Source organism: Gouania willdenowi, chromosome 4 (assembly GCF_900634775.1).
Source record: "Gouania willdenowi chromosome 4, fGouWil2.1, whole genome shotgun sequence".
Taxonomy (NCBI): domain Eukaryota; kingdom Metazoa; phylum Chordata; class Actinopteri; order Blenniiformes; family Gobiesocidae; genus Gouania; species Gouania willdenowi.
In genome coordinates, this window is record NC_041047.1 from 23,593,630 (window position 1) to 23,617,332 (window position 23,703).

A 23,703-nucleotide genomic window follows, 5' to 3' on the forward strand; every position below is an offset into this window, starting at 1 on the left:
ACACTGAATACTTACATAAGCATTGTGGCTGTGGTTTGTGTTTAACTTTCATATATTATGCAACTCCTATTAAACAATTTCAGCAATTAATTTCAAGCTTTCCTTTAAGAAGAAAAAAGTTGGAGCGGGGGGAGTTATGGTTTATGTTTATGGTTATGGTTATTTTTAGCAGCACAACATCATAAAGTTTTGAGCTGTTGATTTGGATAAAAGCTTGATAAAAACCTCACCTTGTCATCCTTTATATTTATATCACACATCTGGTAAATATAGAGGTGTGTTCATTACTTTGGGACTACAGTCAATAGTTATTATTACAGCCTGGGGCGGTGACAGATCAGCTGTGACGTCACGTCACAACACGGAAGTATTCGTCGAGGTTGATGCGGAAGTGAGACGTAAATTCACGCAGTTTCACCAGCGGCCTAAACATATTTCGGGATAAAACTCATGTGACGGTGTGAAAAAGGACGAACCTGAAATATTCAACTCCAGAACTTTGACCAGCCCACCTGATGTCGACTAATAACTTACAGGTGAGTGACGGACAAACTTTAAGCGACCGTAGTTTGTGTCAACAAGCAAACTAAACAATGAGCCGCGTTAACAGCGCCTATTGTTTCTGAAAGTACATCAAAAACTGCTCTGTTTGCCGAATTACAAACTTATTTAACGACATATTACTTGAATTATTATTTTTTAAACAAAACAGCATCTCGTGTTTTATTGAGAGGCCAGAGCAGGGTTGTCAAACATATGACCCGCGGACCAAATCCATCCCGTCAGATGGTAAAGTTCGGCCAGAAGGCTGGTATTATTTTGTTGGTAGTTTTTCAGTAACTCGTGAAAGCAATATTTTTTTTTGTTTTAAGTATGGCCGTGGCTATTGATATAGAAACATATCAATAGACGGCCAATTTATTCATACGCAGCGCCTCTCATTGGCCAGTTTAGGTCACGTCATAGGTGCACCATGTGACTAAAAGCTCTGTCAGTTTTATTTTAGCTCTTATTCATTTTTAGCTACCCTGCTAACCCTTTTATTTTAACTCTAACCCAGGAAATACCCTACATTTTTTTCCATATATGTATTTTTAAAGGTGGAATTTTGTTGTGTTAAATCTGTAAAAATGAAAAAATATATATGGCAAAAGCGGGATTTGAACTCACGGCAGTGGAAGGAAGAATTCTTGAGTCAGGTGCCTGAGACCACTCAGCCATCCTGACACCGTGTAAACTGCATTATGGACTAACCCTAGCCCTAAACTACATTATAGACTAACTAACCCTAACCCTAAACTATGTTATGGACTAACTAACCCTAGCCCTAAACTACATTATAGACTAACTAACCCTAACCCTAAACTATGTTATGGACTAACTAACCCTAGCCCTAAACTACATTATGGACTAACTAACCCTAGCCCGAAACTACATTATAGACTAACTAACCCTAACCCTAAACTACATTATGGACTAACTAACCCTAACCCTAAACTACATTATGGACTAACTAACCCTAACCCTAAACTACATTATGGACTAACTAACCCTAACCCTAAATTACATTATGGACTAACCCTAGCCTTAAATTACATTATAGACTAACTAACCCTATCCCTAAACTATGTTATGGACTAACTAACCCTAACCCTAAACTACATTATGGACTAACCCTAGCCCTAAACTACATTATAGACTAACTAACCCTAACCCTAAACTATGTTATGGACTAACTAACCCTAGCCCTAAACTACATTATGGACTAACTAACCCTAGCCCGAAACTACATTATAGACTAACTAACCCTAACCCTAAACTACATTATGGACTAACTAACCCTAACCCTAAACTACATTATGGACTAACTAACCCTAACCCTAAACTACATTATGGACTAACTAACCCTAACCCTAAATTACATTATGGACTAACCCTAGCCTTAAATTACATTATAGACTAACTAACCCTATCCCTAAACTATGTTATGGACTAACTAACCCTAACCCTAAACTACATTATGGACTAACCCTAGCCCTAAACTACATTATAGACTAACTAACCCTAACCCTAAACTATGTTATGGACTAACTAACCCTAACCCTAAACTACATTATGGACTAACTAACCCTAAACTACGTGATGGACTAACTAACCTTAAACTACGTTTTGGACTAACTAACCTTAAACTACGTTATGGACTAACTAATCCTAAACGACGTTATGGACTAACTAACCTTAAACTACGTTATGGACTAACTAACCTTAAACTACGTTATGGACTAACTAACCTTAAACTACGTTATGGACTAACTAACCTTAAACTACGTTATGGACTAACTAACCTTAAACTACGTTATGGACTAACTAACCTTAAACTACGTTATGGACTAACTAACCTTAAACTACGTTATGGACTAACTAACCTTAAACTACGTTATGGACTAACTAACCGTAAACTGCGTTATGGACTAACTAACCTTAAACTGCGTTATGGACTAACTAACCTTAAACTGCGTTATGGACTAACTAACCTTAAACTACGTTATGGACTAACTAATCCTAAACTACGTTATGGACTAACTAACCCTAACCCTAAACTACTAAAAACAGTTTCTTCCCCCAGGCTGTCACTTTGATCAATGCTAATCAGAGAGTCAGACCTGTTGCTGTGTAATAACCCTGGAACTAAACACATAACAACCCTGGAACAAGCTGTCACTGTTCATGTACATACTATTTAATTTAAATGTTCACCTGCACTACTCATCACTGCACTATTATATTATTATTATTATTATTATTATTATTATTATTATCTCTCTTGTTATATTATTTTATTTCGTTTTGCACATATTAATTAGTCTAACCACTGTTTATATTTATGATTTATATTTTTTCTAGTTGATTGTTCTTATTTAATGTTTAGAGAGAGCACAGTTCACCAAGTCAAATTCCTCGTGTGTATAACATACATTACATGGCCAATAAAGTTGATCCTGATTCTGATTCTACTAATTAGACTAACTAACCCTAAAATACGTTACGGATCAATTAACCCTAACCGCACGGAATGGTCACGTGACTTCCGGTAACGTCATCTTTTGTACGGATAGAATGCCAGTATATGGATACGTATTACGTACGAGGAGACACTTCCAATAATAAAAATACTTTTCTGGGTATTGACTGTAAGGTTCCTCATCTGTTTCATTCAGAAACTCCAAAGAAATTGGTGAAAGAAAAAAAATGCAACTTAATGTGTAAATCATATATTTTATTGCAGGTAAATCTCTGAAACATTGACCTAATAAAAACAAAGCCACAACCCACTTTTGGGTCCAGATCCACCAGTTGGGAACCTTTGATACAAATGATAATAATATATCCAAGGATGTTTTAATTAAACTTGGATATTTAAAGTTTTCTTATTTAAATAGTTTACTGACTTGCTTAGTTTTGTCAAGTACTTTTATTCTTTTGAAAATATTTTTGTCTGCAGTTAATCAGTCAATTTTTCATTTTTTGCTGTAATGGAAAATCATTCACATACGTAATATCTGCAAGTAATTCACAGTAAACAATAATTTTTTGTTGTTGTGTGTGTGTTAATTCTTTTCTCAGAAAGCCATTGATCTGGCCACCAAAGCAGCAGTGGAGGACAAAGCCAAAAACTACGAAGAGGCTCTTAAATGCTATCAGCAAGCAGTGGAATACTTCCTACATGTGGTTAAGTGTAAGAAGCTCAGACTTGTATCTGTGTCTGGTGTTTGATTTTTAACTTCTCTTTTATTCCTTGTATAATTCATTTACTAAGATTTGAGTCTGCTGTTGTGTTGCTGTTGTAGATGAGTCTCAGGGGGATCGAGCCAAGCAGTGCATTAGAGCCAAATGTGTGGATTACCTTGATAGAGCTGAACAACTCAAACAATATCTGAAAAAGAAGGAGAATCTTCCTCCTGCCAAACCAGTGCAAGAGTCCCCGTCCGGTGAAAAAGGGTGAGAGTAGTGCTGTAAATGACACAATCTTACCTTAATTCCCCTGTTTTCCCGGCCTTGCTGGATTTTACAAATGACTTTAAAATGTCTTTAATTATTTTCAATGAATGTAAATCAAGGCAAACTGTGTTGTAATTTAAAGAAGACGTTGGCTAGGGCACAGTTACTCACTCATTTGAATAGCAGGAGAACTGTTGAGCATGTGACTGTCAAATAAAAAACATTTTATTTTGTATTTATTACTTTCAAGATTCTATAAATAATATGTTACAAAAATAGAGTATGAATAGAACTTAGTAGAGATTTGTTTTTTTTGTGCTTAGATTTGGATTGAACTAATTGTTTATTTTCACTTCCTGTTTATGTTTAAAGCTCCGGTAGGCAATTTTCTTCAGAAACACTTTTTAAGTTTTTGGTTGAAATTATCTTTATGTCCTGACAGAAATTAAGATCGTATGTGCTCTGAAAAAGGAACAAAGAAAATTCATCAACTGTAGCAGCTGTAAACCTGTAATAACTTAAACCAATGGAAAAAACGAACCCTTTTTTTTAACCAATCACGTCTCCCTGTCTCCCTGCTCGTTCTCAACACCTCGCGTGCACGAGCCCATACTCAAAGCGCGTCATCGGTGACGGACTTAAAACAGAGTATTTAGTCACGTTTTATAACATATATAATGAGAAAGTTTAGTGTTTACTTACTGCTGAATGAGACATGAGACGACAAAGTTCCTACACAAGACAAACGATGAGCTTAGATGCGCAGCAGCAGCCCTGCTGGTACACGTGAGTGAAGGACGGAGCACAGAGGGGAGGGGGGAGGAGGATGAAGGCGGTGCCAACCGGAAAGCTACATTCAAAATCATGCTAGCTTTCAAAAATCCCCTAACCTACCTTTAAACAAAAAGTTGTTATGGTAACAGCAACTATTTGGAGAGTGTTTCTAAACAGCATTTTTTTACTTCCAATACGATACCGAAATTGCAGCCTTGTGTATTGGCCAATACCGATATTGATCCGATACAATATCAGCAGGAATCATACATACTTTTATTTCTTATTTTGTAGTGTGGAGTGTTAGAAAAGGCTCGATCATGTGATGTTACTCAAACAGAGAACAATAGTCTGATATTGGACCGATATCAATATCGGATTGAGACAACCTCTAATTTTTATTCTTATTTTAATAGAAGTTACTATAAAATTCACATGCTCTGATCCTGAACTTATTTTTTTACTTCTTTTACTTGGTGCTGGGGTAAAATACCAGTGCTCCCAGTGGCCCCTAGACCCGCCCCCTGAACTTTAGCACTTGTAAATCTGACACTAAAAAGTGTCAAACCAAATATGTTCTATAAACGTTTGCTCTCAGTGAAACGGATCTCCCTTCATTGTGCATTTCTTTTTTTGCAGAAATGAAAGTGATGAAGGTGAAGATCCAGAGAAAAAGAAATTCCAAAATCAGCTCTCAGGTGACTGATCTGGATTGTGATTTCTACACCATATTTCTACACCACTTTTCTGTTGGAAGTGTTTCTGAAGCTGCAGGTCTTTTTCTCCCAGGGGCAATCGTGATGGAAAAGCCCAACATTAAATGGAACGATGTTGCCGGGCTAGAGGGAGCTAAAGAAGCCCTAAAAGAAGCTGTGATCCTGCCCATCAAATTCCCTCATCTTTTCACAGGTGTCAAAAACAAGTATCCAATTTGACACCTGCAGTCGGTGTCAGACATGTGAGTGGTGTTTAAAATCGGGCATCTTTTTGGGCAGGAAAACGCACACCGTGGCGTGGAATTCTTCTCTTCGGACCTCCAGGAACGGGAAAATCTTACTTGGCAAAGGCAGTGGCAACGGAAGCCAACAACTCCACCTTCTTCTCTATCTCCTCCTCTGACCTCGTCTCCAAGTGGCTTGGAGAAAGTGAGAAGTAAGGCGTTTGGTTGTGAGCAACATTGTATTCCTAAGTTTAAAACAAGAAGACATGGCTTCATCTGTGTCTGTTTCCAGGTTGGTAAAAAACCTCTTCAGTTTAGCACGAGAACATAAACCATCCATCATCTTCATTGATGAGATTGACTCACTCTGCGGCTCCAGGAGTGAGAATGAGAGTGAAGCTGCTCGCAGGATTAAGACCGAGTTTCTCGTCCAGATGCAGGGTGAGCAAAGAAACGAGATTCTGGGTCTTCTTTTATCTGATTTTTCTGCATATTCTTCTAATGTATGCAGAAAAGGTCTCCTCTACATTTCCACTGCTAAAAGATATCACACGTTTTTTTCCACTATGTCGATGTCTGAAAGTATTAGCTTGAAAACAGACGGTCAGAATAACACAACAATAACTGTCACGACTGTTTTGTTCCTGCTTTTTTCAGGCGTCGGAAATAATAACGAGGGAGTTCTGGTACTGGGGGCAACAAACATTCCATGGACACTGGACTCAGCCATCAGGAGAAGGTTAACCATTATAACTGAGTTCCTATCACCTTGTAGCAGGGCTGTGGTCAATTATAATTGTTGTTGCGTATTTGATCATAATTTAAAATTATGACATAATTATAACTGTAATTTAAATGGTGAAAAAGTCACTGTTATAATTGCCATTCAATTGTAATCTAGTGACATGAAAATTCTATAAAAACTCAATTTACATTTTAATTAAAACGCAAATCTACGTTATCTTGAGGATAATTTACCATTAAAAAAAAAAAAATATATATATATATATATATATATATAGGGGTATACTGACAGAAAAAAGACTCAGATGCCCACAACTTAAAATATTAAGACCAATATTTTCATGGGTAAGGAAGTATAACAAGGAAACCAAGAGGTAAAGAACAAAAAGCATGATAGATTATATTTTTTAGTGTATTTTATTGCTCATTTAAGACATGGGTCAAAACCGACTCAATTTAATAAGAGATGTTAACATGAGAGGAAGGTTACATTTGATGGGGTTAATTATTAAATGCTCAGTAATTGTGATTAATTGAATTTGAACTTAAGTAATTGAGATTGTTATTTACTTAAAGGCACACCGCAGACTTTTTGACTTCAAGAGTTTACGCATATGAGTTATTTTAAATGATTCCTCAGGCCAATATACAGCACTTGACAGTATCAATGCTCTGAGCGAGGCTTCCCTCTTTAAATACCGACCATGTAAGTTTGGAGAGATGGACCGTCTTTGACCAGGTCATGTGACCTGGAGAATGCCTGGAGAACGTGTCACTTTACGGCAGTCACGTGACCACAGGCTCGGATATACTCATTTTGCTAAGGCTTTTGCTACTATTTTTCCACACAAAGTTTAAAACTGCTTCTGAGGAGGCTAAAAAGACACCGCCGAGACCTGGCCCCCTCCACCGACCCGCCTTCTCCCCGGCGCCGGACACGGCCCTGCGCATGCCGGGTCCCCCGTCCGCCCCGACCCCCGACGAAGGGATCGACGACGGCAGTGAAGCCAGGGAGTGGGGGGGAGCGCCAGTCCTCCGGCGGCGGGGAGAGGAGGGCGGCTGCTGCTCCTCCAGCCGCGGCGCGAGCCCAGCCCCTCTTCGCACCCCAGCCTGACCGATCCTTATCCTGTTACAGGTCAACTACTGCCTGCATACACAATCAAAAGACAAGGGAGGCTGGCCCGACTGACTGTTAGTTGATTTTTGCGACAGTGCTGCAGTGTTTCTGGCCACTAGGGGCACTTGACCTGAAAGTTACAGATCTAGTGCCCCTAGTGGCCAAAAGTTACACAGTGTGCCTTTAAGGGGGAAAAACAATAATTGTTTTTTTATTTGTAATTGGAAAAAATGCCAGTCACTGTAATCATAATTGAATTGTAATTGAACATGGATAATTGAAGACAGAATGGTAATTGAAAAATGTGGTTCACCCCAACCCTGCCTTTTGTAGTGTCCAAAACAACTGCGTTTTATTCCACTTTTGTGGATCGAAGTCAGTAATATGAATAGTCAGTGTGTAACTGACCTTTTGACTGTGTTTTTTAGGTTTGAGAAGAGGATCTACATCCCGCTGCCTGAGGAGCACGCACGCGCCTTCATGTTCAAACTGCATTTGGGCTCCACCCCAAACCAACTGGCTGACTCAAACTTTAACGAATTAGGCAAAAAGACACAGGGCTACTCTGGAGCCGACATCAGCATCATCGTCAGGGACGCCCTCATGCAGCCTGTCAGGAAGGTTCAGTCGGCCACCCACTTCAAAAAGGTGACACGCACGTGATGCACACACATTCATTTGGGATTCCTTTTAGAACACCTTCATCAATCAGCAGTTAGACTCACTAGCCCTCATTTATTAACCTTGGGTGAAAAAAAGGTGCAAATTTGAGTGCACATTTGGTCATACGTCAGGACCAACGTGTGTTTTATGAAACATCCGTATTTGACCAATCCCAGCGTACAAATGGTCGAGTGTTGATAAATCACAACAGCAAACAGGTGAATATGATTTTGGCTCTTATCTGACCCATAGACATATATTAATGCGACCTTGTTATGTTCCGCGATGCGTGTGCAGAAAAGTAGAGGCGTGGCTTCTGGTAGATTGGCAGAGGCAGTGGGAGGAAATGAAGCAGTTTAGGGTGGGACATCGAGACGTTTCTCAGAAACAAAAAATGTACATTTAAATGCATTATTGAGGTCCTATTCCCTCCGTAGTTACTAGTTTATGTGCTGTACGGATGTAATAGGACCTCATCTCCAATACAGAGCATAGCAAAGCGTCCTGTGTGCGTGTGCACAGTACACTGAGTGAACCTATGCGCTCTTGCTCGGACGAGTTCATTAGCGGGGTTATATGGTATTCTGTGAAAGGAAATACAAAAAAGTGGTAATAACATTGGCCTTTTTTAAAAATTTTATTTTGTTCGTTTTAATAATCTATTTAGATCTGTCCTGAATGTGTGTCTGCTTATGCTTAAATGACAGCTGAGGCTTGCTTAGCACTTTATTTTCAGTCTAACTCACATTTTCCCGTGCTGCACCTCAAATCCACACACTGAGATTTACGTACACAAGCTCAGACCTGACGTAAGATCTGATAGTAGCGTACACTCGCGTCAGAATTGATAAAGCTTGCTTGAATAGGGCCATACGGAGGTCCTATTCTCAGATCTGAACATAGGAACATTTGATAAATGAGGTCCACTATCTCCAAAACAGTGGGACATTATCTTCAGCTGAAGCTTACTACATTATCCACTGTTGTCTTGATGCTGTTTTCTTTTAACCAACATTACACTAGCTTTCTTGTTAATGAAAATGGTTTCAAATGGTTATTCTGTGGAATAGATCACGGAACGTTTTCTCTTTGATGACATTCTACTGCAGGTTCGGGGCTCGTCGTGGAACAATCCAGACGTCATCTCAGATGACCTGCTGACACCATGCTCTCCAGGCGATCCCAACGCCATCGAGATGACATGGATGGATGTTCCAGGGGAGAAGCTTCTAGAGCCTGTAGTGTGCATGGTATGAAAAGACTTAACTCATGTGGGTCAGTGTTGTTGGTAATTAGTGTCCTGACCTGCCTGACGTCCTCTGTACAGGCTGACATGCTGCGCTCTCTGGGGAACACCAAACCAACAGTGAACGAGGCCGACTTGGAGAAACTGAAGAAGTTTACAGAAGATTTTGGCCAAGAAGGCTGATTCTCCACTAAAGTGCTCAGTGCAAAGGTTTCTCCTACTTTTGGATAATTCCAATTTTAAAGGACATTTGCAGACTATAAATGTTCAATGTATGTTGCACCAGTAATATTGATATTTGTACCATTTAATCACACATGCTAATCAATTCATTAAATCCTTCTTTTCATCCTTGGAAGTGTCTTATTTCATAACATGTGGATTAGTTGATCATAGAGACACTATTTCTTTTTCTAACCTAATTTAAGAAATATTTGAGTGTCAGACATTTTTTAGTTTTCATTAGATTCATGAACGCTTACAAATACTCTACATTGAGTAACATAACATATATAAATATAAGCAGAAATTCCTGTGGGGTGAAAGACGTAACAGTTAGCAATTAGTGACATTTAATTTGGGCTTTTCTTGTGTTTTCTTTGAAAATTAGGTATTTTATGATGTAATAAAGAAACAGGAGTTTGAGTTTTCCTGTTTCTGGACTCCAGGACTCTAGAAGTGAGCACTGGCCTGTTTTTACAGATTAGAGCCTTTTGCCAGAACGCCGTTTAACCTGAGAAAAAGACTTTCTAGTGTGCTTTATATATTTATCTTGAAGGACATTGGACTCATAAGTTGTAAAAAAAAAAAACTTTTCACCTACTACTTTTTTAACTGCTTATGTAGGTGTTTGTGACTGTTAAACTAAAGACTTCTATGTTTCAATGCTAAAATCTTTACAATAATGCTTTTTGAAATTAGATTCAGTTTTTGTAACGTAGAAACACTTGTTTGTAATATGATTATTACACACCTCGCTGTAATTGAGACCCTGATTCCTGGTATTTATTTGCTGCTCACTGTGCCTTGCCTGTGTACTGTTCTGGTGTGGGTGTGTTGTTTATATTTGCACTTTCCAGGATTGTAACTTTATTATTTTACTATAGACGTGTCCATGAACAAATGTCTCAGGGTGAAACAAAAATAAAAAGTCAATAAACAATTGAGTCACGGCTTGCTGTGTGGTTATATTTATTAGTTAAAAACAATCTCAATATACATTTATTTTAAAGCAGCACACATATTTAATACATAGTAATAGGAAATGCAGCAAGCTTTATTACACATTGATAAATATTTGAAGACCTTCGTTAAAGTGACATCAGGCTTAAACTTCTCTGTCCGTGTGATGATTAATAGAGACCATATCTATTTGAAAAAAGGAAAATAATGAGCAGAAATGGAAAGTTGATTTTTATTTCCTAAATCTACTGAGACTACATTTCTAAAGGAGTGTTTTACACTTCATGCTCAAACAAAGTGTGATTCAACAGCTGCCAATAAAATTAAACATACACAAAACATCCACACATTAGTTTCATTATACATTCACTAACTTTGAGTCAAGATCACATCACCCGATTTTGACAAATGCTACGATAAGTGATTATTGCTTCATTATTGATCTCTGATCACCTTCCCTGCAAATTTAAGTCAAAAATAATAACTTCCTCAAATGGAGGAAAAGCAAACAGAGAAGCATGACATGGAATGTAACACAAAGGCTAATAAAACACAACTGGGCTTCACTGAAAGGAAACAAACCCAAAGTGTGCAGGAGTCCCACCCTTTCAGTGAAAAACATCTAGTTAGAATAAAAACATAAGACAGTGGTTCTCAACCTTTTCAGCCCGCGACACCAAAATAAAGGTGTCAGAGACCGGGGAACCCCACTGTACCCCACTTTCTTGAAGGCATCTGACGACCCCTTCCCAGTCTTGCAGCCCCAAATAACTTCCTGAGCCCAAGGTTGAGAACCCCTGATATAAGAGATAGTGCAACTCTTTTTAACTGAGATATATAGGACACATGTATTCACTGTGCACCACAATCATGCTTCACATGTAGTAGCCCATCATGTGACGGCACAGTCGCCTTATGCTTTGAATATGGGGAGAAAAGTGCGCTGATAGATGTGCAGAAGTTCTGACTCGACTAAAAGACGGAGAAGAGTGAGCCCAGCGCCAAACCAGTAGCTGCTCCAGCGAGCATTCCCAGAGCAACATCTCCCCCATCGTCACGTCTGCGTTCCTGAATGATGACGTGGTTCACATCTGGCATCGCGTAGCCACCTACAGATGTGGTTAATGTTTGTATTAATAACTACACACCATCAGATCATATTTATATTGCTTTATGAACGATTGTGTAGCAGGACACCTTGGTACTGATATGGATACGCCACAGCGTAATGCTGCCCATCAGGAGAGTAGACGACCTGTGTGGCATATGGAGGAGGAGCACCATAGTCCCCATACTGGCCTGGAGAATAAACCTGCTGGAAAAATGTACACATAAGTTTCCCAAAGGATGCACAATAAAGGTACAGATCTTTTTTTTTTTATTTGAAAACATTTTAAACTTAAGAATAACAATTTTGAGTCTTAAACTAATAAAGTTTCAAATGTATTGTTGTTTGAAAAAGGAACAAATTGGGGCAAACTCAGAAAAATGTGTATTAAATATAAATAAATAGTGTTTACTAGGGGTGTTGTAGAGGGTGCTAAACACGCAATTTCCATACATCTCCAAAACGGCACAGTAATTATTTGTGTTGATGTTGTTGTGAGTCTTAATAATGTATAATGTTTTACAGTTATATATCTTATTACCTGATCATAAGCCATTATTTACTTTTTTTCCCATGAATAGATGCACACACTAGTATAAAGTCATCAAAGCAATTAGGATTAATGTCTAATAAAAGACACCGGTCCCACACACATCAATAGCATCCATAGTTTACACACAATGACAAAACATCTGAATAAATATGCACATATCACCAAAATGACAACATATACATCATATAATCGCAATATTATAGTTAAGGATGTCCCGATACAACTTTTTCATTTCCGACATGATACCGATATTGCAGCCTTGCATATAGGCCGATACCGATCCGATACCAGCATGAATCATACATACTTTTTTTTTTCCTTGAATAAAAAAAATAATAATTAGTTATTTTGTAGTGTGGAATGTTAGAATAGGCTTGATCACGTGATGTTACTCAAACAGAGAACAATAGTCAGTAACAGTAGGTATGAGAAAAACTGACCCATTTATTATTAACCAATTGGTTACATAAATGTTAACCTTCAACACAATATCTACAGTATTCTACAATTGAATAAAATAAATAAATAATAAATTGGGGCGGAAAAAAATGTCAGAGAATCCTGAAATTTGAATCCGATATCCATTTTCAGGCTAATATCGGACCGATATCGATATCGAATTGGGACACCCCTAATTACAGGTGATCAGTAGGTGATTCTTGTACCTGTGGGGGGGCATATTCTGAGTAGGGGGGAGGAGCTGATGCCATTACTTCCTGTGGGAGGCCAATCTGTGGAGCAGCAACCACCTGAACACGTCACAGACTTCATTAGCAGCAACTAAAACAGGAGGCACATTTCTTCACACTAATACTCATACAGTAGTGACACCTGTCCCACAATATATATAATAAATAAAATTGATTGCATCACACGGAGGAGAAAAAAAATGAAGTGAGTAATTTTGCACAATTTTTTCCACAATTTCCAATTATTTGCTCAGTAAAATCATTACCGTATTAACTCTAGCATCCTGCAGTGCCATAGTCCATGCTCTGAAAAAAAAAAAAAAAAAGTTTTTTTTTTTTTTTAACAATTACGTAGATTCGCTATTGCGTGATAGAGTGATGACTCAGCATGTTTGCAGTGTCTTACAGAGCGTCGTCTGCACTGTCTGCACACAGGCTGATGACCCGTCCGTCTCTGCACACGATCTGGAACAGGGCGTCACGCATCCTCCCTTCTGGTGGGCTCAGCTCTGAGCACAAACACAAAGCTCATTGGTCCCCAGTGTGGTTAGCTACAGCTACAGCGTGTGACCACAGATATCAGGAGACGCTGACACACACACACATACACACACACACCTTGACACGTGGCAGAGCTGCGAATATTGATGCAGTTGATCTTCATGTGGATGTCATCTTCCACGTCCCGTCGTTGCTGATTGTTGTAGAACACCAGTCGTCCGTCGGCCCACAAATCAAACCAGTTTCTTTTCCACCAACGCAGAATGGTACCTTTAGGACGAGATAGCATGCGTCATCACCTTCAGATTGATCAACAATATTTGGTAACACTTTACAGGAAGTTTTACACATAAGGCTGATATTACACTGTCATTAGCATGAATAAGGTGTCATGAAGGCTGTCATTAAGTGTTGTTCACAAAATGACGACACCTTTGGAGCTATGTTGGCATTTTTTAAGTTGGGTGGAGGGATCTCGTGGGGTTAGGGTTTAGGGTAACGAAGGGTTAGAACAGCGTTCTACCGGGACCAGAAAAAAAAACCTTCTCGATGAAGACAATATAGTATATCAAATTATATATAGTTACAATTATATCGAATAATGTTATGCCGAGAAGGTTGTTTTTTGGAGCTCATATATTTGAAGGGCTACAAAAAAATAACGTCAACTTGATAACACATGATCATGTCAGTCAGCACATGCTAATAATGCTAATTGTTCATTTCTCACACACATAAAGCATGCGTATTTAACCGGCACATTGCCAGTTAAATAAATCTATCCCCCGCACAATTAAAATCTGTATTTTCTTCCAGAATAGTCCTTTAGTTGATATAGTTATCTTACCAGGGATTTCAAACTTAAGGTGAAGTCGGAGGGTGGCACAGTTATTACACAATGTCATTGATTTTTAGGTTAACAATTTGTTATATCGTGATTTTATCTGGTGTCAATGTCATTAATCATTAACACCCTCTGTTAGAAAATAACAATTACTCATTTTTATATTTTTCTAAAGCTATAGGAAGCCATTGCAAAAGAGTCAAAGAGCCACATGAGGCTCCAGGGCCACAGGTTGGAGACCCCTTGGGTTTAGGAAAATGGACGACACTTATTAACCGCCTTCATGACACCTTAGTCATGCTAATGACAGGTGTCATGTCTTATTAATAACAGCGTAATGTCAGCATTATGTATAAAGCTTCAAGTAAAGTGTTACCCAATACTTTTATTCCTGTTACTCACTTTGCCGATGAAGCCAGCCACTCTTTACCATCGCCATCCTATAATAAACACAGGTATGTAAATTACAACATAGATACATCTAAAGAAGATGCAACCCATCACATGAATGCACTTTAAATGATAGCTCTGAAGCTAAATAGTAGAACTTTGTTCATGATTTGTGTAAGAAATGTCACTGGGGACATTTATATTAACTTATAATCTATGTATACTCGTAATATCTCTTTATGTGTGTGCATCACCATTTTCATATCATGTTCTCGTCATGCTTTGTATTAACGGTCCCATAGAAAGTCTTAGTGCTTAGATAGATGCCTGTCGTCCACTTCCTTCGACGTTATTCCTAAGACAAGCAACTTCTAGTTTACAGTGGACGGGTTTAACTTTAGAAATGCCATTGAGCAAGGCTCGCTCGAGTTATATGTGAATAGGGAAGTTGAATAATCACAACGTCACAGTTTGTCAAACATGTCGACATCAACAAGTGTGTGTTTACATTTACAGTGCTTTTTTTTAAATGTATTTATTGCATAAATCACTCCTAGTAGGTAAAGTTACATATAATAGTCTTGCGGGTTGAACTGTCATTGACGTTTGCATTGGATTCCCCTTTAAGTTTGCATTTCACTGTCGATATTATTGTTTTACTCTTTCTACAATAATATTATATGATCATAGCCTACACACATGACACATCTATTAACAAATAAAAACCAGACTGATAGAAAGAAAAAAAAAATACACAACATTGACGATCAACAAGTAAATAGAAAATAAAAGCTAAACGCAAAAGGAATCAGAGGTAACACAAAAAACAAATAAATGAAAAATAATTGGGAAATCTTAACTGGAAGGTTAGATTGGACAAACGTTACATTCATTTTCTATATAAAAGTAATGCAGACTATTTTTTTTATTTCCTTTTGGTTTTAAATTAGCTGTTTTCACGACTTTACCATGTATTTTAAATGCTTCTTTTATTTCTGTTTTAATAGATTATTACATGAATCTTGTTACCACAATGTGCTGCATTGTGTTATCGTGCCTCGTTGGGTCAACTTTAAAAATATATTATTTCTGAGTGATTTGTCGTAGTTTTAATCTCACAAACAATAATGGCTTTATTGTGAAAACTATCCCGGTCAGCCATGTTTTGCACGCGCTGATAGAAACAGGCCTCATGACGCCCCCTCGCGCAGTGTGTTGGTAAACTGAAGAAGGTAAAACATTAAAAACATTCAACACTGGAATCCTGCATCGGCTTTATTAGGTTTGGTTTCTCAAGAGTGGGAAAAAAAAAAAAAAAAAAAAAAGAAGATATTTATACTTAGCTTTCGTTGTTCTTAGACGTACAATCTCTCACCTTTTAGCCCGATATTAATTCAATAAATAATGACAAAAAGGCATTTATATTCCGGTTTGAGACTCTATGTGTCGGTAAATGTCCAGTTTATTGACAACTTACTGTGTTTCTTGAGTGTTTTGGGAAGCAGCGGAACCTCAGCTGATGAAGAGCAAACACGGAAGTGATCAGCACGCACGCGACGATGGTTCACTCTGAGCAGGAAACGTGTGACCGTAGAGCGAAAACTAGACCTTCTTCTTCTGGTAATACTTCATCAAGTTAAAAACATATCGGGATTTATATCGAATATCACCATTTTTAGAAAAAAATATTGAGTTTTGTTCCTTGTTGCCCAGCCCTACTCCCAAGTCAATAAACAAAATAACAAAAACCATAGAAAATTACAGAAAGATACACAAAAGGACAACAAAAATACAATTCACAAAATCAATTAATAAACAGACAAGATGGCTGAATGTATTTTTAGATAATACATAACAGAGGAATTTACAAAATGGCAACAAAAATACACAAGATGTCTAAAACTAATTTCAGAAAAAAGAATGACACAAATATATATAAAAAGAGACAACAGAAATACAAAATGTGCACACGATACCTAAATATACCCCAAAATAACTGAAACAATAGCAAATCATGCACAAAATTGCTCTAAAATCATATATTACTTCAAAATAGCAAAAAATAAAAATAAATGCAAGTGAACAAAATGACAAAAAAAAAAAAAGGAACAAAAAGGACAAACAAAAATAAAAAGCAAAAACCTACCCTACTGCGGTAATGAATGACAAACATGGACAATTACAGAACACATGAAAAGTCAATATATATATACAAATACACAAAACTGACTCCAAAAACAAACAAAACAACAACAAAAATACACAAATACTATAGTTCTTTCCTGTGTTAATGCTCAGATTGGTCATTTTTCTAATGTTGACATTAGGCCCTCGCTGTCTCGTGATTCACTGCCGTTTGCTTTGCATGTAAAGCATCTTCTTATGACAATATCTTTGAAGCGTGAGCCACTTGTTTGTGGTGACGTCACTCACCAGCTGACAACTAAGGAACTTACGGAGCGGGGACGTGTTCGGCTCTGTTCGACAATTTCTGGCTTTGTTTGTTTGTTTCCGTGGACGATCGTGTGCACGCATGTTCATAAAACACGGGTTTTAATTAAACCTTTAAACAACAACAACAAAAACATAATTAATGTTAGCAGTGGTGTATAAGATATAGCCTACATAATTGTTCTGCAAGGTGTGAATAAAAATGTCTCAATTTCTTTGTCATCATACTATAAATAAAAGCATGGCATGTTTTTACATCTTCGTTTGAATTATGAAATTATTAATTAAACGATTTTGTCATTATTATAAACTGTGATAAAGTGGGTTCCTTGTAAGCTCCGCCTCCTCCCCCATTGAATCGCATCCACCCCGCTGTGCGGCGGGCAGCGCAGGCTCACAAATCGAACTGAGCGTCGCCGTTTGAGAGGTGCTAGCCATAGCTAAGCTAAGCTAAAGCAGAGCTGAACGCTAAACAGAGATGGCGACGGCAATTTACTTGGAGCACTATCTTGACAGTACGTATCAAACTCAAAACTGGGATTATTGATACATTTCCAGTCTTGCCACACACATTAGGAACAATGAAGTGATATTTAATAATATGGTCGGTAGATAACCATTCTGTAGTGCACCAGGCTAGCAGGTTGTTGCTAAACTATTGGGTCATGAGTCCGCCTGCTAAAGGCTTCTCTTTTTTTTAAAAAAAGAATAAAATAACATTTGTAAGATCACATTTAAACCCGACTGTAAATAAGCAGGAAAGTATTTATTATGTAGAATGTGTTGCTGAGTGCAATAACTTCTTGTAAGTGGTTGCGTAGATGGAACGTATTAGAAAATGTGCATCTAAAATGAAAGACGAGCCTTTGTATATTATGCGTAGGCACTTGTTTTTGTATCATAAGTTTGTGAATATGTTGTGGGGTTTATTTCTGTCTGCAGTAAAGCTTAAGCGGGAGATAGATGTGTGGGTTACAACCTGTTGTTGACCGCGTTTCCAGTAACCGTTTACGCGCCGGGGCGGAGCTGGAAGTGCGTCACATGTGGCTCATCTAGTGGGTGGTTGTTATTGGGCTGTATATATATATTTATCAGATAATTGAATATAAATACACATCAACACTTTACAGAACACTTACAATAACTGTCTCTACATACATAAAAGTATAGACATTGGCAGGTTTTTTAGCAAAGACTCCATGTCGTATTTATACTTATATAGTAACATAATTTTAACCCATTATCCACCACAAAACTATGCATATATAGTCATAATAAATTTACTAAACTGTGTCCCACATTTTATGTTTGTTGAAAATGTTTAATTTATAAATAAAAAGTCAAAAAAGGGTTCAAGCAATTTTATGATTTTCATGTATATTTTTGGGACTACATACTCCAAAAGCTAAAAAGTACGTAAACAGTCAGTTGTTTCAAATACTTCTGTGGGATTTGGATAAATACGTAACATTATTTCATACTGTGATTGAGTTACGTTAAATTGTGTATATGAATTGTTTTTCTTTTTTGTTTTGGTTTCAAACTATTTTTTACTCTTTTGGTTGACATTAGACCTCTGTAATCATTCGCATGTTTGTTGATCCTATTGAGCAAAAATAATGGTTAATACACATGGAAAGGCTGCCATTTGGGATCCAGACATGTTAAACATTACACTTTTGTTTTGTTAAGGTATAGAAAACCTACCATGTGAGCTTCAGAGGAACTTCACTTTGATGCGAGACCTGGACAACAGGACTGAAGGTGAATACCTTGTGTCCCACTGTTTGACCCCTAATGCTGCAGTCACATGTAAAGATCTGTTTAACAATGGAGGAAAATACTTTGTGGGGGGGGGTTGTGGTAATGGTAATAAACCTTGCATCAGCTGGTTGTTGGTTCCTTACCATTTTTCATCAAAGTGGCCCACAAACTCAGATTTGTGTCTTTTTCTGTTGTGATTTAGTTTTCATTGTGATAATTATTTCTTTGCACAGAAAAAAAAGGGGAGATAGACAAACTGGCAGAGGAGTACAAAGCAAAGGTGAAGAATCTAGCATCGGAGCAGCGAGTCGAACATCTGCAGAAGATTCAAAATGCCTACAGCAAGTGTAAAGAGTTCAGTGACGACAAAGTCCAACTTGCGATGCAGACGTATGAAATGGTCAGTCAAGCATTTCTTGCCAGTGTGAACTTGTTTGTTTTTGAATCATCAATGTTTGATTACAAATGAGAAATACTTCCCAGGTGTTGTACAGAATATCACTGATTAAGGTTGTAATCTGCCTCACATCCTGGTTTTGTAGGTTGACAAACACATTCGCAGGCTCGATGCAGATCTTGCACGGTTTGAGAATGAGCTTAAAGAGAAACTTGAAGGAAGTGGCTATGAAAGCCCCGAAGGAAAAGGAGTCAAAAGTAAGATCCTTAAAATTCTTACTTTTTCTGTACACGTGTATTCATTGTATAATATTTTATTCTCTTCTTAGAGGGTGAGGTGCGAGGAATGAAAGAGAAACGTGGCTCCAGGGGCCGAGGAAGGAAAGGCTCAGATGAAGATTCCCCCAAAAAGAAAAAGATAAAAAGCAGGTTAGTGTAAAATGATTAATTCTACTTGATGTTCCTCTGAATCCTGCTTGGTTTTTATGATTTAACCTTCTTCACGGGGTTTCTTTTGTCCTTTTCAGCCCAGACTTGAGTGAGTCCCTCCTGCCAATGCAATCCTCGGATGTTCTGGATATGCCAGTCGATCCCAACGAGCCGACCTACTGCCTGTGTCACCAGGTGTCATACGGAGAGATGATTGGATGTGATAATCCAGATGTAAGTTTCCAATTTTGTACAAGTCTAGAGCTGGGAGATATGGACCAAAACTCATATCTCAATATTTTTTTTGTCAAAATGGCAATATACGATATAAATCTTGATCATTTTAATTCAAATAAAGTCTGACCAGAAATACAATTCAGGGTTAATTATACTGATGTAAAATGCCACACAGGTACATTTGTCTATAAATACAACTTTTTAAAAGCGTGCGCACGGCCCGAGGGTGTGCATTCATTATTTTTGGACTTTTTTGGTGATTGTTTATTTTCATTTTATTTTGAAATCAATCAACGCAGCTTAGACCGGACGAACATGAGAGGGGGGAGGGGCATCTGAGCCGCACGCACACACTACCAAAGCTCTCAAGTCTCATGCATTTGGTGTGATATACACACATTACAACTTGTTCACAAGCCACACTATGTTTATGGCTGATATACTACACTCCCCAAGCTGGCCATACCAGCCTGTCATTGTTAGATCTCTGAAGCTAAGCAGGTTTGGGCCTGGTTAGTAGTTGGATGGGAGACCACTGAGAATTCCAGATGCCAAGACACTTCAACCACATTGCCTCATATGAATGTAGTGTGTCTGAGTGTTGGTGTTGGTTGGAGAGGGCGATGGCGCACTATGACAGCCTCACTTCCATCAGTCTGCCCCAGGGCAGCTGTGGTAGTAGCTTACCACCACTACGTGTGGGGTGAAAGACTAATGCCTTAATTCTGTTAAGCGACTATGAGTGTCCAAAAAAGCGCAATATTGATTGATTCATTATTATTATTCCTCCTGAATCAGGAGTAATGAAACTCAGTCCTGGAGGCCCACAATCCTGTAGGGTTTAAATGTTTCCTTTCACCAACACACCTGAATCTGATGCAGCTCTGTGGATAGCCGAGTAGATCCTAATCCTTTTAAGGAGGGGTGTTCCTCAACACATCTCCAGACACATAAGGGATGTGTTTTGGGGCTACAAGAAGAGTTTTAAAGTAATGAAATAAAACATGTCCAGTAGCTGGTGATATGCACCTGTTGAAGTTGGTTGCAACACGCCAATAACCAAGAAAGAAAAAAAAGAAGCGGACTTCGAGAGCTGGTAATCCACCAGTTCTTCAATGTGTCCCTGCTCCAACACTTCTGAAATCCTGAAGCAGCTGTGTAGAAAGTTTGCTAACAAGCCTCTCAACTGTGTTTTGAGCATCATACTGAGATTGTATATGTGCATGCTCACTACCAGTAAATTAATTTTTGCTACTTCGCTTCAATTTTAAAGTTAATTTTTGCCATTAAATGCACTTCACTGACAAATAACTTGCTGAAATATTTAAAATACATTTCTTAATACACAATATTAATGTGAATTACAACTAAGATATCATTGTAATCTTAGTAGGACAATTTGCACATGGTAATTCCAGCACAGGTACAATCGCAGTACATGACAGCTGCATGTTCAGATTGTCTTACAATCTCAGTAAGGTTACAAAGTCAGTACGCGACACCGGGATACGTTGAAAACCTGGTGGACTACCGGCCCACGAGGACAGCGTTTGGACACCCGTGCTTTAAGACAGAAGATGTTAGTGTGTTGACAGTGTTGTTACATGTTTTCAGTGTCCCATCGAGTGGTTTCACTTTGCTTGCGTCGACCTCGCCACAAAGCCCAAAGGAAAATGGTAAAAGCCTTTTTCACCTCAGAGGATTTGATCCACCAATTGTCTTTTGTGGTGTTGATCTTTTTTTCTCCCTCATTTTTCTAAATTACAGGTTTTGCCCACGATGTACCCAAGACAAGAAGAAGAAATGAGTTTTCCTGCAGTGAAACATACCTCCTGTATGTGATAGTGTATCACAGGCTTTTCCATCTTACAGCTCTGCATAGAAATATTGTTTTAAATGAAAAAATCTGCTAAATCTGGAATACAGCTACATCTACATTGGTTACAAGTTAGGAATCTTTGGCTTTTGAATGAAATTTTACAAGAACATTTTATTGGTTTATCTCTATATTTTTGGGACCTAAACAATCTTTAGTGTTTTATTACTCAAAGCTCAACATGCTTTTTTTTTTTTTTTTTACAAACTGAAAAGTTGTTCTGGCTTCCTTGTTAAACTGATTAGTTTTATGATATAAAACCCGTTATGTTTTCTATCATTTTAACCCAAACAATAACAATTCTCATCTTTTGGTGATGAGTGTTAGTGTAAGACATGTTGTGCTCAGTTAATACCTCTGTTTATTTTGTGCTACTGGATTTTATTACATAATCTCACTTTTTATTACTCGTGTAGGCTATTCAAATGGGTCATGTTGGTAGGATTCCATAGACCTTTATGAATTACACAGGCCTTGCTCTGTTTGTATATGATTACAAATGCAAACATCCCAGATTATATCTTTGTTATACTGTACTTGAAAAGCAACTCCTTTTAAAGGGATCCTCCACAGCTTTTACAAATGTGGCCTAAAATCTTTGTCCTTATTAGAAGATCTTTGCCTAACAAAATGTGCTGCTTTGGGTTGTTTTAAATATCAGTAAAACAACAAAATCAGTTAGCCGAAAAAATTTCTGATCACAGAGGGCGACAGTTCCAACTCTGCTGTTTCATAGACAGCATGAAGAAGATGCTCAGAGCAGCAGCATAAATGATGGTGTAACGCTAAGAGCTCAAAGCAGCAGTTTAATTTGGTTGCCTGTATTTACATGCAACCCAAAGCAGCACAAGTTGCTCAATGATCCTGAATGCTTCACTTCTATAGAACTCAATGGACTGAAAGGGCGATTGGTGTCCTCATTTCAACATGGTGACGCATAGGGTAAAGTAGTCCCAGTTAATAAAACGAATATGGTCCAAAATAATGCGTTAGGCATAGATCTTCTAAAAAGGACAATTCAAAGGTTTTAGGTCATTTGTAAAAACTGGAGGATCCCCTTAAAGAACTATTTTTAATCAAAGTACCGTAACAGCCTGCTGAGAGTTCTAACACCTAAAGTTTTACCACAATGGTTATGGTTAACACAATTGTATGTCAGATTACCTGCGACTACCTCCCAATGGATTATATAAGCACTGTGTAGAAGACTGCATTTGATAACCATTTAACGCCATTAGGTGTTGGTTGGCGGTAACCCAGTGTTGACTTTGTCTATATTGAGTTTCATCCAAAAAAAAAAAGTGACAACTTTGAATGTATTGTGCTTCTAATGATCAGTATGTTAAGAGACATAACTACTGTGTGAGGTATTAGTGCACTTTAAATGATGATTTTATTTTTTTTTTCCCTTTGGGGGTTTAATATGCAGGCCTAGTTTTATAAGAAGAGTTTATCTTAAAAATGTTTATCACATCAAACCACCTATGGAAATCTATATATTTGTACAATATGAAAGTATATTTTAAGGACCCTTTTTCCAAGCATATGTGTTTTATTGCTTACTTGCTTGTGTACACTTTACATTTTATGTAATAGGATTTTAGCGTCTTGTGTGATATTCGAGGGAGAATATCACTACAGGTGAAAGCCACAAATGAGTGAAAACCAAAGTATGTATTTTGAGAAATTCTGTATTTTCTATCTATAAATATCCCATAACTACTGGTATATGTGTAGTTTTCTTCATTGTGATTGTTTTTACAGCTTTGTTGTTTATTCCCACAGAGATCTGACATTGTT

The 23,703-nt window shown here is 37.8% G+C and overlaps 3 protein-coding genes across 4 annotated transcripts; 2 read left to right on the forward strand and 1 right to left on the reverse strand.

Moving 5' to 3' along the window:
- Positions 1-344: 344 nt before the first annotated feature.
- On the forward strand, positions 345-10,280 carry LOC114461425 (vacuolar protein sorting-associated protein 4B-like). Its single transcript, XM_028443475.1, has 11 exons — positions 345-536; positions 3,625-3,736; positions 3,849-3,999; positions 5,413-5,471; positions 5,563-5,682; positions 5,769-5,925; positions 6,006-6,154; positions 6,371-6,452; positions 8,003-8,222; positions 9,347-9,487; positions 9,565-10,280. Exons 1-11 carry the CDS (start codon positions 516-518, stop codon positions 9,664-9,666), a joined length of 1,314 nt encoding a protein of 437 aa, XP_028299276.1. The 5' UTR covers positions 345-515; the 3' UTR covers positions 9,667-10,280.
- Positions 10,281-10,657: 377 nt separating this feature from the next.
- On the reverse strand, positions 10,658-16,332 carry plekhb2 (pleckstrin homology domain containing, family B (evectins) member 2). 2 transcript variants are annotated; one of them, XM_028443478.1, is made up of 8 exons: positions 16,228-16,332; positions 14,763-14,800; positions 13,634-13,786; positions 13,422-13,524; positions 13,282-13,321; positions 12,992-13,075; positions 11,863-11,977; positions 10,658-11,774 (listed from the first exon to the last, which is right to left on the reverse strand). In XM_028443478.1, the coding sequence occupies exons 2-8, from the start codon at positions 14,797-14,799 to the stop codon at positions 11,638-11,640; spliced, it is 669 nt and encodes a 222-aa protein (XP_028299279.1). In that variant the 5' UTR covers position 14,800; positions 16,228-16,332; the 3' UTR covers positions 10,658-11,637. The 2 variants fall into 2 exon arrangements, with proteins under 2 accessions (XP_028299279.1, XP_028299278.1); XM_028443477.1 differs by having other exon boundaries at positions 11,863-11,980.
- A 1,231-nt stretch (positions 16,333-17,563) lies between these two features.
- Positions 17,564-23,631, forward strand: ing5a (inhibitor of growth family, member 5a). The gene is made up of 8 exons (XM_028443476.1): positions 17,564-17,716; positions 18,894-18,965; positions 19,199-19,365; positions 19,508-19,619; positions 19,691-19,790; positions 19,889-20,024; positions 21,642-21,703; positions 21,795-23,631. Exons 1-8 carry the CDS (start codon positions 17,680-17,682, stop codon positions 21,832-21,834), a joined length of 726 nt encoding a protein of 241 aa, XP_028299277.1. The 5' UTR covers positions 17,564-17,679; the 3' UTR covers positions 21,835-23,631.
- The last annotated feature ends 72 nt before the right edge of the window (positions 23,632-23,703 follow it).

Coding starts and splice junctions, on each gene's coding strand:
- LOC114461425 (XM_028443475.1), top strand. CDS start 516: ATGTCGACTAATAACTTACAG. Junction 537..3,624: donor TGTCGACTAATAACTTACAG/GTGAGTGACGGA, acceptor TTCTTTTCTCAG/AAAGCCATTGATCTGGCCAC. Junction 6,453..8,002: donor GACTCAGCCATCAGGAGAAG/GTTAACCATTAT, acceptor TGTGTTTTTTAG/GTTTGAGAAGAGGATCTACA.
- plekhb2 (XM_028443477.1), bottom strand. CDS start 14,799: ATGGCGATGGTAAAGAGTGGCTGGCTTCATCGGCAAA. Junction 13,787..14,762: donor TGGCTGGCTTCATCGGCAAA/GTGAGTAACAGG, acceptor CTCGTCCTAAAG/GTACCATTCTGCGTTGGTGG. Junction 11,981..12,991: donor CAGAATATGCCCCCCCACAG/GTACAAGAATCA, acceptor ACATTTTTCCAG/CAGGTTTATTCTCCAGGCCA.
- ing5a (XM_028443476.1), top strand. CDS start 17,680: ATGGCGACGGCAATTTACTTGGAGCACTATCTTGACA. Junction 20,025..21,641: donor TTGGATGTGATAATCCAGAT/GTAAGTTTCCAA, acceptor ACATGTTTTCAG/TGTCCCATCGAGTGGTTTCA. Junction 21,704..21,794: donor ACAAAGCCCAAAGGAAAATG/GTAAAAGCCTTT, acceptor TCTAAATTACAG/GTTTTGCCCACGATGTACCC.